Raw genomic sequence first — 16339 nt, forward strand, 5'->3', positions numbered from 1 at the left:
CAGCATGAAGTTACACGCTCCCGCCGCCCTGCACGGGGCCCGGGTGTGCGCTCCGGGAGGGCCGGGTGTGCGCTCCGGGAGGGCCGGGCGGGCACAGCGCAAAGGTGCTCCGGAAGGCCGGGGCTGGGGGTGCGCTCGGGGGGATCGCAAACACCTCTCACCCCCTCGGTCCGGTGACTTATGGTTTCGGTAGAATTTTCTTCTCTTAAATAGAAAGGCGTGGGACTTGGGAAAAGATGGCACGCTCTGCAAACGGTGCCCACATGGGATGGAATCCCTCCAGGAATAGGTACGGCGCGGCGATTCCTGAGGAGTGAGGAGGGCTGGGGTGAGGAACACCATTGAAAAACGGATCGTGACACTTCGCCACTTTCTCTCTACCAGCCCACAGGAGCAGACACTGATGCTAAGGCTGTTCCCGCTTTCCAGACTTGAGCCTTCTGAAATGCAGCACTATCCTCCCCCTTCCCCCCACCCCACCCTTCGCCAGCAGCCTCATTAGCCAGCCTTGTAGTTCGTGTTTTCTCCCCCCCCGTCTTAAGTTCCACTTGCCTACTGCATTTTTGAAATTTTGTTTTGAGATCGCTTTACCAGCGGGGCTGGGGGCTCCTTAAGGGATACTAATTACTGATTTTTTTTTTTTCTTTTTTTTTCCCAAGTGACAGGCCCTTCCATGGTTTCTTCTATTTCCCCAAAAATATTCAAGGAAAAAGGAAAGAATTTTTTACAGCTCTTCAAATACTTTTTGGGAAAAGCTCGTTTCTTAGCAGCCCCAGCTCTGATGAGTTAAGAGTCAGATCTGCGAGCTAAAGCTCTGCAAGCCAGGAGAGCGGGACTGAGGGGCTTGGCGTTGTGCGCTGGGAGATCTACAGTGCATGCCTGGAGAGAAACCAAGCATGCATTAGCCCAGAAAGGTGATCGGAACTGCAACCGGCGCTTTAAAAGATAAAGTTTATTTGTGCACGAAGCATAAATATGTAAACAGGTCTATTTTAGCCAGCGCAAACGTGGTAAATGAAATTGTGTGTGTGTGTCTGTGTGTCTGCCTGTGTGCACGCCACAGCCCAAGAGTTCACAGAAGAGTTCAAATTACTGCCGAGCAGAGCCCCTCCTGACTGATGCTGTCTTAGGAAAACAATAGGGAAACTGTCCTATTTCAGATGTGGCCCAACAAACAGCAACCTGCACATCAGAGCGGCAGAAGCCTGAAATTCTGAGCTTTCCCAATCTGTAACTTTATTCCTTTATCAGCTCCCTGCTTTTCATACAGTATTCACTTCAAAGGGGGCTCCCCGTGTTTATGACCCCAAATAAACCAAAGATGTAACCTTCCCCAGCTTTTAGATAATTTTGCATCCTTTCGTAGGAAGACGGGTGCGGTTGCTTTTTAGGAAAAATTTTAGCTTAAGAGTGGAAATCCGCCTCTGGGGACTCGAGAGTGGCGGCAGTGGGGAAACAAGGATGGCCTGCCCCCGGCCCCAGCACAGGCCGGGCTGCTTGTATTTCTCCGCCTTGCCCGTGCGGATCGGAGGGCTTCCCGGAGCATGTCTCTCAGGAGATACTTCCCTACCCGCCTTGCTCACTTGATCAGCGGCTCCGGGAGACAAGCGGCCTGCCGTGCCACCTCCACATTACCTCTTCCTGAAGGGAGGCTAACTGAAAGCGCCTTTTTCTTTGCACACAAACCGGCTCCGTAGCGTCTGAACCGCTGCTGGGTCATTTGCTCTCCGTTTGAGTTAGCCGAGGTCACGTAATTTTATTCCCAGGTAGGGAAGGTTTCCTTTGCCTTCTCATAATATTTTCCTCAGCTACAAAAGCCGCCTGGATGAAACCAAAGAGTTCCTGCGCGTTAGCAAATGCCTGTTAAATGGCTTCATTACCACTCTAATGACCCTTGCACCGCTCCGCTCGGCTACTACTGCGGCTGGGGCTCTGCAAGGCTTTTGTCCCCTTGTGTAAAGTTACTTAGGGATTGCGGGGTTAGAAATTTTACACTTCCAGGAGGGGTTTGTTGCACTGGCAGCTGGGACGCATCTGTAACGGTACAAGTTTGCCTGAAAGCAGAAAATTACCAAACCCAAGGCACTGCTTGGCTGTTGTGTCCCTAGCAGCTCCAGGTCACAAGAGCAGGAGAAAGAATGGGAAGGGGATTTGTCTCGAAGCAAACACATACACTTTTCTTTTGTGAATACCTTTCCTTGTGATCCATCCGACAGCACTAAAATCTGGTTTCCCCCCTCCTTGTCTCTCCTGGCCACAAGAAGCCGTGCATTGTTGTCCCCCAATTGTAAATTTGAGCACAACTGTAATTACTGGACAAAACGCACCTGGAGATAAATAAACACATCTTAAGCCAAAGAAGAAGGTTATAAATTTTCAGGTTAGACCTGGATTACGGGCTGTGGGAAGTAAAGATATGCAAGTAGAGAGTGTCGGTGACCCTCCCGAGGAAATGTGTGATGGGAAACGGGAGATGGGGGCATCGGGACTAGGAATGGCTCTGTAGGAGCCACTGACAAGTGGTCCCTGCGTGCCCACTGCCCCTCTTTCTCTTTCCATACCAAACTGCAAATTCACAGGCTTGGTTGGAAATTCGGAGATCGCAATCAGTTCTTGGGAGGTCGTTCATTAGAAAAGTGACCATCTCTCGGCGCTCCTAAGGAGCGGTGCGGAGCAAATTGTCTCCTGGGGACTGGAGGGGGCTTGCCCAGACAGCTCTCGGCAGGGGCTGTGGTGGGATATGCTAATAAAGACTGGCCGCTGCAGACCAGCCTCCCTTTCCAAGTATATATAAGGGCCCCCCGCATCAGCCGAACGACATTCGGTCTCAGGTCGCTAATTACGGAGGAAATTGCCCCAGCGCGCTGCGGAGCACCTCGCCAGAGCCGGTGGCCGCCGTCCCGCACTGACGCCTCCGCAGCAGGGATGGAGGTGATGGACAGCTGCAAGTTCTCTCCGTCCGAGCTCTTTTATGACAGCTCCTGCCTCTCCTCCCCGGAGGTCGAGTTCTCCGAGGATTTTGAGCCCAGGAATCTGCCTCCTTTCAGCGCCCACGAGACCACCGAGCCGGCCTGCTCCGAGGAAGAGGAGCATGTCCGAGCTCCCACTGGCCACCACCAAGCCGGTCACTGCCTCATGTGGGCTTGCAAAGCCTGCAAAAGAAAATCCACCACTATGGACCGGCGGAAGGCAGCCACCATGAGGGAGAGGAGAAGGCTGAAGAAAGTGAACCAGGCTTTTGAGACCCTGAAGAAATGCACCACTGCCAACCCAAACCAAAGACTCCCCAAAGTAGAAATCCTGAGAAACGCAATCAGATACATCGAAAGCCTCCAGGAGCTCTTGAGGGAACAGGTGGAAAACTACTATCACCTGCCGGGACAGAGTTGCTCCGAACCGACCAGCCCCACTTCCAGCTGCTCCGATGGCATGGTAAGACAGAGGCAGGAGACACAGGGCTGTGGGGACCCCAGGATGGCCCGCGGGCAGGTCCCCCTCGGCCTAACGTCGTGGGACCAGTCCCGTGGGTGTGGGACGGGCCCGAACGCATCCGGACATCGGGAAAAGGCGGGCGGTTTGCCTTAGAACAAGCCCCTTCCCAGATTTTCCGCTGAGCACGCACGGGGGCTTTCCGGGGATGCATGGGGGGCGGCAGCGCTGCTCGAGGGCACCCTGCAGGCGTCCCAGCCCCGAGGTCCCGGCGTCCCCTCCCTCTGCTGCCCTCTTAGCGCGGCCTTAGAGGGGAAAGGCTGGGGACTGGGCGAGATGGGGAAGGCGCTGCCGAGCGCCAGCAGCCTGGCTGGGGGGCGGCTGCTTCTCTCCCTCCCTGCCAGCCTTTATGGCTCTTTCCCTTCTCGGGGAGCGTCCCGCTGGCCCCTGTGCGGGGGCGGCAGGGCCGGCACTCGCCCCTCGCTGTCTTGCAGGCCGACTGTGGCAGCCCCGTTTGGTCGGCGAGAGGCAGCAGCTTCGACGCCGTCTACTGCGCCGAGATGGCCCACGGTAAGCCCGACTCGACCCGGTGCGGCCTGGGGGGGCAGAGACGGGGCCCGGGGACCCCCTCGCCCCCCGAGGCATTTGGGGAAGACAGCGCGGCACCCCGCGGTAACGCGCTGCCCTGTCCCCGTCCCTCCCCTCGGCACAGGGTACGCCGCCGATCAGGGCAGCGCCCTGTCCAGCCTGGACTGCCTCTCCAGCATCGTGGACCGTCTCTCCCCAGCGGAAGAACCAGGGCTGTCCCTCGGCGACGCCGACTCCCTCTCGCCCAGCGCCAGCATCGACTCGGGGCCGGAGACGCCCGGGACGCCGCTGCCCCGACGGACCTACCAGGCGCTATGAGGGGCCGGAGGGCCGGCACTCCGCGCCTGCCGCCGGGGCCGCCTCCTGCAAACGCATCTCGGGCGAGAGAGGCAGCCCCGGAGCCCCTTGGGCCACCGCTTCCCTCTGGGGCTGCAGGCAAAGCGCCCCGCCGGCCCTCGGCCCGCAATCGTCTGCACCCCGGCAGGGCAGGCAGACCCCGGGCTTCGGGACACACCCACTGCCCTGGAATCCCCGCTGCAAATAAAACGTGCTGTGAGAGAGCTGTCTGGCCGACTGGTTCTTTAAATGCATTCCCTGGCATCGGGGAGGGCAGCGAGACTCGGGTGCGGGGCTCCTGCCAGCATCCTTGTAGAGCCCGCATCCAGCCTCGGTCGGCCCTGGGCTCCCGCCTGCGGGGGGCATCTCCCCGCCCCCCCGCCCCCCCCCCATCTCGGCAGTCCCGAGCCTGGACGTGGAGTGCCTTGCCGGGCTGGGGTCTGGGAGCTTGTTTCTCAGTCCACCAGTGTGTATTATTCTGAAGCCACTCATGGAGCGACAAAAATGTGGAAGTTTCGATCGTCTCTCACACTCTATGTCCCGTTATGGGCAGAGTTTCCTTTTTTTTTTTTTTTTTTTTTTTTTTTTTTTTTTTTTTTTTTTTTTTTTTTCCTCCTGCAAAAGTTAAAGTAATATTTCAGTCATATTTTTCTATCCTCTCCTCCCCGCCTTCCCTTTCCATCCACCCCTGCAAAGCTCATGTTTCTTTCACTGGTATGAAGATGGACTGTGTATTCCAGAATTTGACCCTAAAATTGCATGGTGACTCTGCTCTTAAAACGACCGTATGATCTAGCTCTGATGCTGTGCTGGGGAATTTTACTTGTTGCTCTGGCAGAGACAAATTTAGTAAAGTTAGTAAGAATAAACCACATGTATCTGTTTCACAAGCCACGAAGTATATTTCACAATATTCAGAAAGCAATATAGATTTATTTGTTCCTAATAACTTTGGTCTTACCAACCAGGATGCAAATTCATTACTCTACATGGCTCTAGAAATAACAAGGTCAAATCTCCATGTGTTTTCAGATTTAACAAGTATTTCCTTCCAGGCACTAAATTAGGTCTATCTACCATGAAAAATTAACAACTTTTTGCACTCCTCTAGGTATAATTTAAAACTTTCTTAACCAACATTGCCCACTCCCCGGGGGAAATATATATATATTTATATATTTATATATTTATATATTTATATATTTATATATTTATATATTTATATATTTATATATTTATATATTTATATATTTATATATTTATATATTTATATATTTATATATTTATATATTTATATGTGTGTGTGTGTGTATATATGTATGTGTATATATATGTATATGTATATATGTGTGTGTGTATATATATATGAGATGGAGAGATGAGCTCTTACAGTTCATCCAGAAATGTTTCATATGATAAATACTCTAAGTGGGAAGGGATATATACACCTCACTCTTGTGGGATAAGGATGTATTTGCCATTTGTGTTTGTGTTGCTAGCACTCAGTGGCCAAGGGGCCTGGCAGTGGTATTTCACTTCTGATAAATCTTTCACTTGAACCCAGCCCAGCTGAGTCATGTCACCAAAAGTTATCACCTGACTGGCCTTTGGCAGCATCTCTGAACCAAAGATAAAAGAAGCCTTTGGTTAGGGATAGCTCTGTCCCTGTGGCACACTGAGGGTCTCTGTTCCCCCACAAGGGGCCACAGAGTAAGAAGAGGTGGCATTTGCCTTCCTGAGCCTGCAGTGGCAGGTGTGTGTCTGACACAGGGCAAGGCCAGCCCACCCTTTGGGCACATCTTCCCTCAAAATTATTTTCTGGCCTTGCCCATAGGTTTGAGGGAAGTGTTCTTTTCTTGGAGAATATTTCAAGAAGAGTCTTGACCAGAATGGGCTTTCTGTGTATACAAATATGTCTAAACTAATCATGGAGTAGGAGTGTATTTCAACTCGTGAGTTGCAGTCATGCAGAGGTACAAACAAGGAATTCTCACACTCCTGTCATTGCAGATGCTTCAGAAGTATGCAAGTGCCTTAACACAGACATAGTCTTGGCTCTGGGGGATCACTTCCCAAGCCTTCTGTTCACAGGAGTCCCTATGCAAGACCGTGAACGTCACTGGTTTTATTTCCTGGATTCTCACACGCTGCTTCAGTGTTGCAGTGTTCACTCCCTTCAATCAAAATACCATCCCAAGGCTACTTCTTATGCCCTGGATTTAATAGAGTTCAGATGATTTTAAATGATATTTTAAAGTGAGCTAAGCTAGAGAACTTTCAGCATTTCATTCTGCACTGTGCTGACCTTGGCAAGTGATCTCGGACGAAGTATGCAGAGTAACACTAGCAAATCACATGTGGTAATGTACACCTCTCTTTGGCTGGCAGACATTTTAAGAGTTGCAAAAAGGTCAATACTTCTGAGAAGTAGCTTTTCAGAGTGTGAAGAGAAGCATTCCGTCTGTGGGATGTTTGCCCATAGCCTCCTATGTCCTACTACGGTAGTTTAACCTGTAGGTTTTCTATACACATCTGGGAAACAAAAGCTTAATTACAGGACACCTATGAAAAAAGATCCCGTGAGCCAAAAAGTGCAATAATCCTTGTAAGGAAGGGAAGTGAGCACGATGAAACTGCCTTTAGTCTGTGGATTGCAAAGAACAAAAAGGCTGATGCGATATACACCATTCTGCTCAGATTTTACATATTTAATAACAATATTAATAAGTGGAACTGAAAAGAAAGATTTGTATTCTGTATGAAACATGTTCATTTAAGGAAGGCTGTGGCCAGGAACAAATATGAAAGTGATGGTCTTGAAAATCTGAGCTCCAGCTATCCCAACTCGTGTCTGATTGCTTACGGCTCTGGGGCAGCCTGTAGTGGTTTCACAGGCAGGCAGGTGCAGTGATGCCTCATGGTGTCAGAAAAATGAATATAACACAGAGGCTGTGTTACAGCGAATTTTCTGACTATCACTCACTGCAAGGAAGGGCATAATTCTACTTTTTTTTTTTTTTTTTTTTTAGAATACAATTAATGTTGTATTTTACCTCTGAAAACCATGCTTATTTGACTTAAATTATGGCTGAGGGAGGCAGCTGAGTTTTGGTGTTTTTTGTGTGTGAAATCTCTTGTATCTTTTGTTAATAAACCAAACAGAGACCTTGATCTTAGTGAAATACATATTTTGAATTCAGATCAAAGGGGCATTTGTACATCACAAAACTAACATAGAAACCTGGAAAAGATCTCTTAACTATAAACATCAAGACAAAAATCCTGCTTTCTTAATGTTCAAATTTCTTGAGTTGCTTGTGTGGAAAATCACTCATTTTGCCTGTAAGAAAAGTTCAAGCTCTTTCTTTTCCTGTGGTAAGGCTTAAAAGTGATACATTTTTAGTAATTAGTTCTTGGAGGATGAATGGATCTTTATTTGCAGTGCTTGTCTAAATATGCCCAAGAGCACCTCAAAATCACAGCTACATTTCAGCGGAAATTCAGCAACTCTTCTTCCCAGTTCACCCTGCTTGTCAGGAGCAGTCAGACTTTATCATAGCAGGCAGCTCACCTCTCCCCACCCTAAACCTCCTCCCTCACTCCCTTCTTCCCTCCTTGCCTCCTCCTTCTCCACCTTCTCCTCTGCAGAACCCTTGACTGGCTCATAGCTTCTCCCTGCTCCTTTCAGCTGGACCTTGGCGTGCTGGAGGACTCACAGCTGGCCATCTGACTTCCGACCTTTGGCAGATTCTGCATGGGGTATCAGTCTTATAGCTGGCCACGACTGCCTTCCTCGCAACTAAAGGCCTAACGAGCTTGGCCAGCTGGAGACTGGGCTGGAATCCTGCTGGCTGATTTGTCCCTGCCTGAGGGATTGAGGGGTTCACCCCCAAATGTGGAGGGAGTGAGCAGTGTGTCTATGTACTGCTGCCCCAGGGCATTAAGAGCCAGGCTTCTCCTACAGCCAGTTAGATTAGGGGATGACTTAAAAAAGAGACAGCAGAGCTGGTTTTACTCATGCTTTTTTTGAGTTTTCTGTTGAGTATTAGGCTTCATTATTGGCCATTACCCTCACTGCATCTCACAGTGTTCGCAGAGTCCAAGAGATACACCAGACCAGGACTGCACTGAGGGAGATATTCGCCTTCCCAAAGACAGTAACATACATTTTCCCTTTATCCAGCATGTGCCTCACTTTCCTGTCTCCAGGAGGTTATGCATCTTGGACACTTGTAGATATCATAGTAGTACCTGTACTACTACTTTCTCAAAAGTCTCCTGCTTTCCACTCCACTGACCAGCTGAAAGGCAGCATTGATCCATGGAGTATGTTTTCTTCTAGAGCATAAGTAACATTTATGAACTGCCTGGAAATCTGCTGAAAAAATGTTGCTGGCTATGATGCTATGATGGCATGGCTCATCTGTGCCTGAGAAAGGTGATAACTGTGATATATGAGGGTCAGCAAGACCAGAGAGAGACCAGAAAGGTGTTTCAGTATCTGCATTAAATCGGGTGAATTTGGGTCTGATGCTCTTTGAAAAGGTTTCAGGCCTGGAGTAGCAGCAGTGGGAAAAGTGTGCATTTTTTCTCATTATTTCTCTGATCTTCTGTCAATATATGCTTTTGAGCTGATACTATTTTCTGTTTTAAAAATCCATATAACGTGACTTGAAAAAGTAGCTTTAAAAGCATTAAAACCCTTTCCAGCTGGCTGGAGTCAGTCAGTCAGTCATCTGGAAGTGGGTGTCTTTGCTCTGGTCCTCACTGTTGTGGTTCTGTGTCCTTTGGATAGTATCAAGCTGATATCACACTCCCTTCTTCTCTGGGTCTATGCTGTCTTTCTGATCCTAGGACTCCTACGTTTCATTAACATTGTGTCTTGAGCAGCTGGGAGTCCTTCTGGCATTTTTTTCTCAGGTTGTAGATAATGCTGTGAACTCCCAAAAAGGAATAGTTCGGCTGTAAAACTTCTTCAAATGGATGAGCACCCTCCTTTTGGATGCCTGCAGTAGTGAAGACATAAGCAGCACCTAAATAGTAAGATTTGAGCTCATAATCCCTGCATGATTAAATGGGGATTTTTCTGGGCCTTGTCCCGAGTTTAAGCAATCACCCTCCTCTTCCTTGCATGCTCTGTGGGACTGTTCACCTTGTCACAGTGTAATGAGTGAACTCCAGAGAAGTTAGCTCCTGTTGTGCAACTGGCCAAGGAAGACACATTCCATAAAGGTGCTTCATGCAGTGGGAAAGCAGACACCCCTCTCATCTGAAGCTGTTTGATTGCTGGAAATATGGGTGAACTAACACCTGGTCTGGGAGAAAGTGTCTCACATTGGGAATTTGCTTTGAAAAACACACCTGATGACAGGAAAAAAAGGGGTTCCTGCTGAAGCCAGGAAGGTAAGCACAGAAAGCAGGGAGAGCAGTGGTCACATAGATGTATAATGCAGCTACTCAATATGGAGGAAAGGGATGGTGACTCTGGGCAACTGGGAAAAGTTTAATAACTCTAAAATCCCTTATGCTGAGCATGAAATAGAGGATAAACCAAGTAAACAAGGGCTGAGTCAGCTGTATCCTATCAGTGCCTGAAACATACATTTCTCACAGGGTTTCACAAATTTCTCGCGTGTTTATTTCCTAGGTGAAATACAAAATGACTGAACTTTGAAATATAAAATTTGTTATTTCTAAACTTCCTAATAAAAAGGGAAGTGAAAGTCTTTTTAGAAAAGTGCTCATGAAATTAGACTTCTCAAGCAAAAGTGGTCTTCTCTGAGGGGTGTCCTGACCATGTCTGCTTCCCAGAACCCACATCCCCATTGCTCTCTGTTCTGTGGAAGACAAGGACTATGAGAAAAAAAGAAGCATGTATTATTGGTGTATAGTCTTGCTTTAATGCATTCTTTCAATAATACCATGATTACTTTCATTCCTTTTAATAAAGTGAATAGTCCTATTTTTTACTGCTTTTTATTTTCCATTTTTTTCCATCTATATAGAGTTTTATTGTTGATAAGCAAAGTGCTTGTTTACATGAATAAATTTGAGTTCTATTTGGGTTGAATATGTAAAAAACCATCTCTTTATCTTCATGTAAACTCTCCTTTAATCAGAAATAACGTATTACAAAGCACAGCTGGACACCCAGGTTTATTCTTGCTGCAACTCCACTGAAACCCCTGGAGTTTCACCAGGAACAGATTTGGGCCAGAAGGCCTAGAATATAGTTACAATGTATTCATTTGCTCATGCTTCAAAAGTGGACTGTTTATGCGCCAAGCTGTAAAGTTATATTCATGATGACTGAAGCCTGAACAACATTAAAATATCCAGATCCTCTGCTCCAAATCCTCTGGTGTCTGAAACTGTTCCTTTGCTTTCAAAAGGAGGGGTTTACTGCTGCTGAGGGTAAACAAGGGCAGTAAGGGGCACAGCTTTGGTGCTCAAGCTGAAATAAGGACTAGCTTAGCTGGTATAGAAGCTTAACTGTAGTGAGCCTATGTCTCAGGAGCTGTCCCAGCCCCACAGTCTGCCGAGTGCCCTCTGCACCAGCCCAGGCTTCCTGCTCCTGTGGCAGGAGGTTTCCGCTGATCCTTTCAGCTCAGAAACCCTTGCGAGACTTGCTGCCCTGTTCCCAGAGCCCCCTTTTCAGCGGAATTTTTCTTCAAATGAAAAGCACTGTGGAAAATTGCTTTTTATTGCAATTATAATGGATAGAGTGATTCACATAACTTGCAATGTGCTTGAGAGCCAGAGCCCACACTGTTCACACACCGGCATATCAAGTATGATCATATTTTTTTGTTTAATTTGGTCTTGATATCTAGAAGTTGGAGCTTGAAATTGTGCTCATAGTAACTGCAGTGTTGTTTTGATGGTTTTGAATGCAGTTCAGCTCTTACTGAATGGGTAAGATAAGGTAGGTACCTCCTTACCTAGCACAGTAGTTATTGATAGGGAAAAAGTGCAAGGAACTCTTGAAGAATGCTTCCTCTGGAGCCTAATTTTTTTTTAAAAAAACCTTGCCCCTGTGTATAGTTAGAAATTAAGTCAGAGAGAAAATGTTGCTGAACACATGATAAAACCCTCCACATTTTGAAATTTCAGACTCCTTAAAAAGAAATCAGTATGTATAAAATATTGGAGTAAGAAGCAGCAAAGTTTATTTTCACATCCTTTTGAACCAGTAGAAATTCCTGTGCACAGGCATACTTTATATATGCAAGTTTTAGCAAGTTCAAAGCCTAAAAAGGGAGTCCATTTGGGGAAAGGGAGAAAACCAATACAGCAGTGTTACCAAATTCTTTATTTAAAATGACATAGAAGTATTTTGGGGGGGATTGGTCATGTGGTGCTTGACTGAGTCTTCAGCCCCCATATAATTTTTATATTATATGTAATTCTGGTATGTTAGATGTAGATGTCTGTAGTGTCCCAGGCAAAGTCTTTGCCCATAACTTTATCATCATGCTGCTACAGGTGATTTTTTCAGAAAGCTCAGGGCCTTTAGAGATGTTAGAAGCTCTTGGCAAGCAGCATTTCTGCAAGGGGGACATTCTGCATCTTTTAGCTACCTCAATAGCTCTGTTTAATTCTGATATTGAAGGTCACTTGGTTAAAAGCTGTGAGCAACACCTACAACTGTTCTTCCTCTAATTACGGGAAGAAATGTGTCTGGCAAATATTTTGTGGTTTATGAATGCTTTTACGTTCCTGTTTCCTGTTTTCTTCTGAAAAGGAGAAAAGCAGTGTATAATCCAGTTGAAAATGTGGGTTATCTGAAAACTGCCTATGCTGTAAGAATTAGAGTATTTCCCCAATATTAAACAGTCCTCAAAACTTTCTGATGACATGCATGCTCAGACAGGATTTGGCAGGTCAGAGCTGATGTCGGTGCTGTTTGGCATGGCAGACACGCAGACCTGGGCTCTAACTTTGATCTGGAAGTAGGGAGAAGTGCTTCTGGATTCATTTTGATGCTGTAATTCTCTCACTGCAATTAAATAAAATGAAGCACTTGATAAGAGGAAGGGAAAAAAACCTGAATCCATACTGAAAGCATATGCTGTGTGTCTGAGCCAAATGTGACTTAAATAGCCATAGCCTGAAAACTGGAATTTATAAGCATAACACGAATCCAGCAGAAAGTATAACACACAAATACTTATAAAATAAAATAAAATAAAATAAAATAAAATAAAATAAAATAAAATAAAATAAAATAAAAAAATCAGCAGCACCCAAAGATAAGAACACTATAATATATATTCTTTTGGTCTTAATAGAAGTGCCTACCTTCAAGTGACATCCTGCACTTCTGTGAGCTTTTACTCCCTCTGCCTTCTCCAGAGAAGGCTGCTGCAGCTGAGGCCCTTGTGAGTGCAGAAGTTCAAAGCTGAAGAATCCTTCTTCCAGTGAGATTATTCTTTTTGTAAAGCTCTCTGTGTGTGCTGGAACAGCAATTTATGTTGCCACTAATGTGGGACAAAGCATCATTATGCTACTCAGTTGTCACTGGGGAGTATTTGAAAGTGGTAAATCTATTTTGGACCCAGTAGTAGTTCTAATCATTCCAGTCTGAATTTAAAAAAAAAAAAAAAAGAACTACAGGACAAGGGCTGAACTCTGCATCTCTACCCCCGCCCCCTGCCCCCCCCCCCCCATTAAAAAAAAAAAAAATCTGAAATTTAGGGGACAGATTTTCTACAAAATGTAGGATTTTTTAAAAATGCCATTTTTCTAAAATGTTGAAGTACAGAATTTTAAACATATGATAAAAAAAAGTCAACTGTACTATTTAGAACGTTGAAATATACAGGAGTTAGGCACTTTACAAAATCCTATGGCGGACGAAGGCTCAAATTCTCCAAGGGGATTAGATGTTTAAATATAGCTTAGAATCAGAGACTCCAGGTCTGCAAGCTGAGTTAGGGGTCCCCAGTGCCAAGGGCCTTGTCCTTGTAAAGCTGTACAGAACACTGAGAAAAGGGGAAATGTTCAACAGATGGGGAGAGGCACCTGGGCCCCAGTGTAGTCTCTGGGAATACATAGTGTGGAGCAGGGTTCTGCCTAAATAGCATGAATTTGATGAAGAACATGTCTGACTTAAGTGTCTTAATCTGGATTGGAACATATTGTCTTTCCCCAGTCAGGATCAATCTGTCCCTCTTTCTTTCTGTCTGCCTTTTCACCCTGTGCCCAAGCCCTGTGTTTCATGGTCTAAGCAGGGATAAATACTTCATTCACAAAGTAAAAGGGGATGTGCAATTGTTCCTCTTTTATTAACTGGGCTGTCACTTACAGTGCACTCGTGATGTGAGAAGATGAGTTCATGCCCTTTTCTGCCTGTGTCAAAGGGACTGTTTTGATTAGGAGAGAAGACTCTTTCAGGACATGGTGACTCCGGTGCATATTTGAGTTGCATTACTACATGGACTAAACTAGATGGTCCTTCCTTCAGTTTGCATGATGACTTTGGCTTCTCAGACATTTAATTTGCCTCTAAATCAGATTTCTGCTTCCTTTTTCTCCAGGTTTTGGGGTGGATAAGTTGTGTGGCATATGATCCTCTCTTTCTGAAGGGCTCTGTCATCTTTTTGGTCACGTGTCAGAAAGCACAGTTACTACATGGCTAAACTGTCGGTGATTTCCTGCAAAGAACAGCACATTCAGTCTTGTGACAACACCTCTCGTGTGTGCTCAGATGTGATGGAAGCAGTCTGCTTGCACTCATTTTCATGGGCATCCCTTGTAATGTGTATTTTGGTCACAAAGGAGGCATACTTCTCATTGAGCACAAATAGGGAGGGTCAGGACCTTCAGCCCATGCCTCTTCTTCAGAGTGAGTGGATATCCTGGAGCAAGAGCCTTGTAACCACTGGGCTGCTGCAGAAGTTGGATCTTTGTGGGCTGTGAACTGGAGACTCTGTGACTGGAAATTCCATCAGTTCTGCTGTGGTCTGGGTAGAGTATGAGCACTAGTAACAGTGAGGTCCTAATCCACCACAACTGTCTGCTGTGTGACTTGAGTACTTCTTTGGGTATTTCTAAACTTCTTTGCCTTCTAGGGGAGGTCTTCTTGCCAAACCTATTCCTCTTAGGACAAGCTGGAGCTCTAGGACAATTATAACAAGGTTTCTGATAAACATACTGTTTTAACTGCTTAAACATAGTGTCAAAGTATACATACTGGAACAGCAATGTATAAGAACTTACTCTCTGCCTTCATCAAGTATCGGAGGAAGTTTCTTTCCAGTGGTCACTGTGCACTTTAAATAGTTATGTCCAAGAATGATGGTTTGCATATTACTTGTAGCAACTGAGAGCACTGAATGAGAAACAAAGAGAAATCTGTGCTACCTGCAGGTATTTGTAACCTCTGTTGTTGAATTGAATTATGACTCTGCAGGGAAGAAGGTTATTGAATTGAGGGGAAAATGGCAGGACATTTCCTCAGGCACACATCTGGAGCAGGTTGTTGCATTATGTCTCTTATATTTCTGAGAAAATTCAGTTTCAAAGTGCACTGCCTTAAGGACTGCTGAGTAACCTGGGATCTTGCAGGAGATCATAGAGTGTGGGCCTCTTTTTTCCAATGCTCAAGTTGTTCCTGGCTTGAATACCCTCAAAATGAATATGTGTGTGGACAGTGACTCATGAATAATGCTGAAAGATACAGCAATGTCCAGGCAGAACATTTTTGTCCTTCTGCTGCCCCACAGGTGGTAAAATTTTGCATGATTCTTTACATGCTTGTACTGTTCTGTGACCAGCATTTGTCACTTGGTTGCTTTTTTTTTTTTAACCTCCCTAAAATGCTGTGACTTAGAGTGACTTAAAGTGGTGGCAGTCACCCATGTCAGATTCCTGTGATTTTGCACATTAAAGGATGCTAAAGCAGCAAGGTCCATCTCACAGTACATAGGATGCATCTAACTCCTTACCCTGATTCAACCTGCTTATCTCTCCCCTGAAAGGAAAAACTGATCAAAAAGTGTGCTCTGCCTGAATAAACCCATCTACTATTACTAGAGGATGACAAAGAGCCAAGATGCTGTTTATTCCTGTCAGAAGTTGTGATGTGGAGTGGCATCAAAATGCACAAAACCATTTTCCATCTGGGTTTCTGGGGAAATATGGATGCTTTCCTTATGCATTTAAACTGAGATTTTTTTCTGCTGTTTCCCAAGCTTCTTAGTGATAAATGATGCTGATTCTGCTGGTCTACTCAGTCCTAGTGAGGTCACATCTGGAGTCTTGTGTCCAGTTCTGGGCTCCTCAGCACAAGAGGGTCATGGAGCTCCTGGAGCAGGTCAAGCAGAAGGCAACAAACATGATTAAGCGACTGGAGCACCTCTCTTATGATTGATGGGCTGAGGTAGCTGGGTCTGTTCAGTTGAAGTTGTTGATTCCGCATCGTCTGTGTGCTGCGGACATGCACAGACACTCTTCTTTGTCTCATTTACTACCTACCACTTCATACAGTCAGAGCTTGCTTGGCTTCTGTGTGTGATCTCTGGCAGTCACTGTCCTGTGGTAAAACTTTTTGCGCTCGTCAGCTAAAATGTTGCAATCTGCAGCATCTAAAATTTAGACTTCTTATCTAATATATTCTTCTTATAAGTTCCCTCTGTAGTGAATTAAGGAAAAGAGGCATTTCCCATTATTAAAATGAGATGGAAGAGATATAACTACCCGGTATATTTTCTTCAGTGACAAGATGGGAATAGGATGCTCCTACAGACAAACCAAGAAACCACAGTGCTTTCAATGGGGAAGGTGAGACAGTGGTTTTATGTTGCTACACTGGCTGAAGGAGAAACATGTTAAAGCTGAGGTGGGAATTAGGACTGGCAAGGGAGAGGGATGGAGGAGGATCATTAGAAAATTCTTCTGTCTTCACTGAGAAAAAATAAGGTATTATATTGTGTCAGTCACCATTACACAGATGAGGTGAGTCACTTCTTGGAGATAATTTTTC

The 16339-nt window shown here is 45.8% G+C and overlaps 1 protein-coding gene across 1 annotated transcript; it reads left to right on the top strand.

Annotated features, from left to right (window-relative positions):
- The first annotated feature begins 2831 nt into the window (after positions 1 to 2831).
- Positions 2832 to 4561, top strand: MYF5 (myogenic factor 5). Its single transcript, XM_040062499.1, has 3 exons — positions 2832 to 3432; positions 3924 to 3999; positions 4142 to 4561. Exons 1-3 carry the CDS (start codon positions 2926 to 2928, stop codon positions 4333 to 4335), a joined length of 777 nt encoding a protein of 258 aa, XP_039918433.1. The 5' UTR covers positions 2832 to 2925; the 3' UTR covers positions 4336 to 4561.
- The last annotated feature ends 11778 nt before the right edge of the window (positions 4562 to 16339 follow it).

Source organism: Hirundo rustica, chromosome 4 (genome assembly GCF_015227805.2).
Source record: "Hirundo rustica isolate bHirRus1 chromosome 4, bHirRus1.pri.v3, whole genome shotgun sequence".
In the NCBI taxonomy this organism is placed as follows: domain Eukaryota; kingdom Metazoa; phylum Chordata; class Aves; order Passeriformes; family Hirundinidae; genus Hirundo; species Hirundo rustica.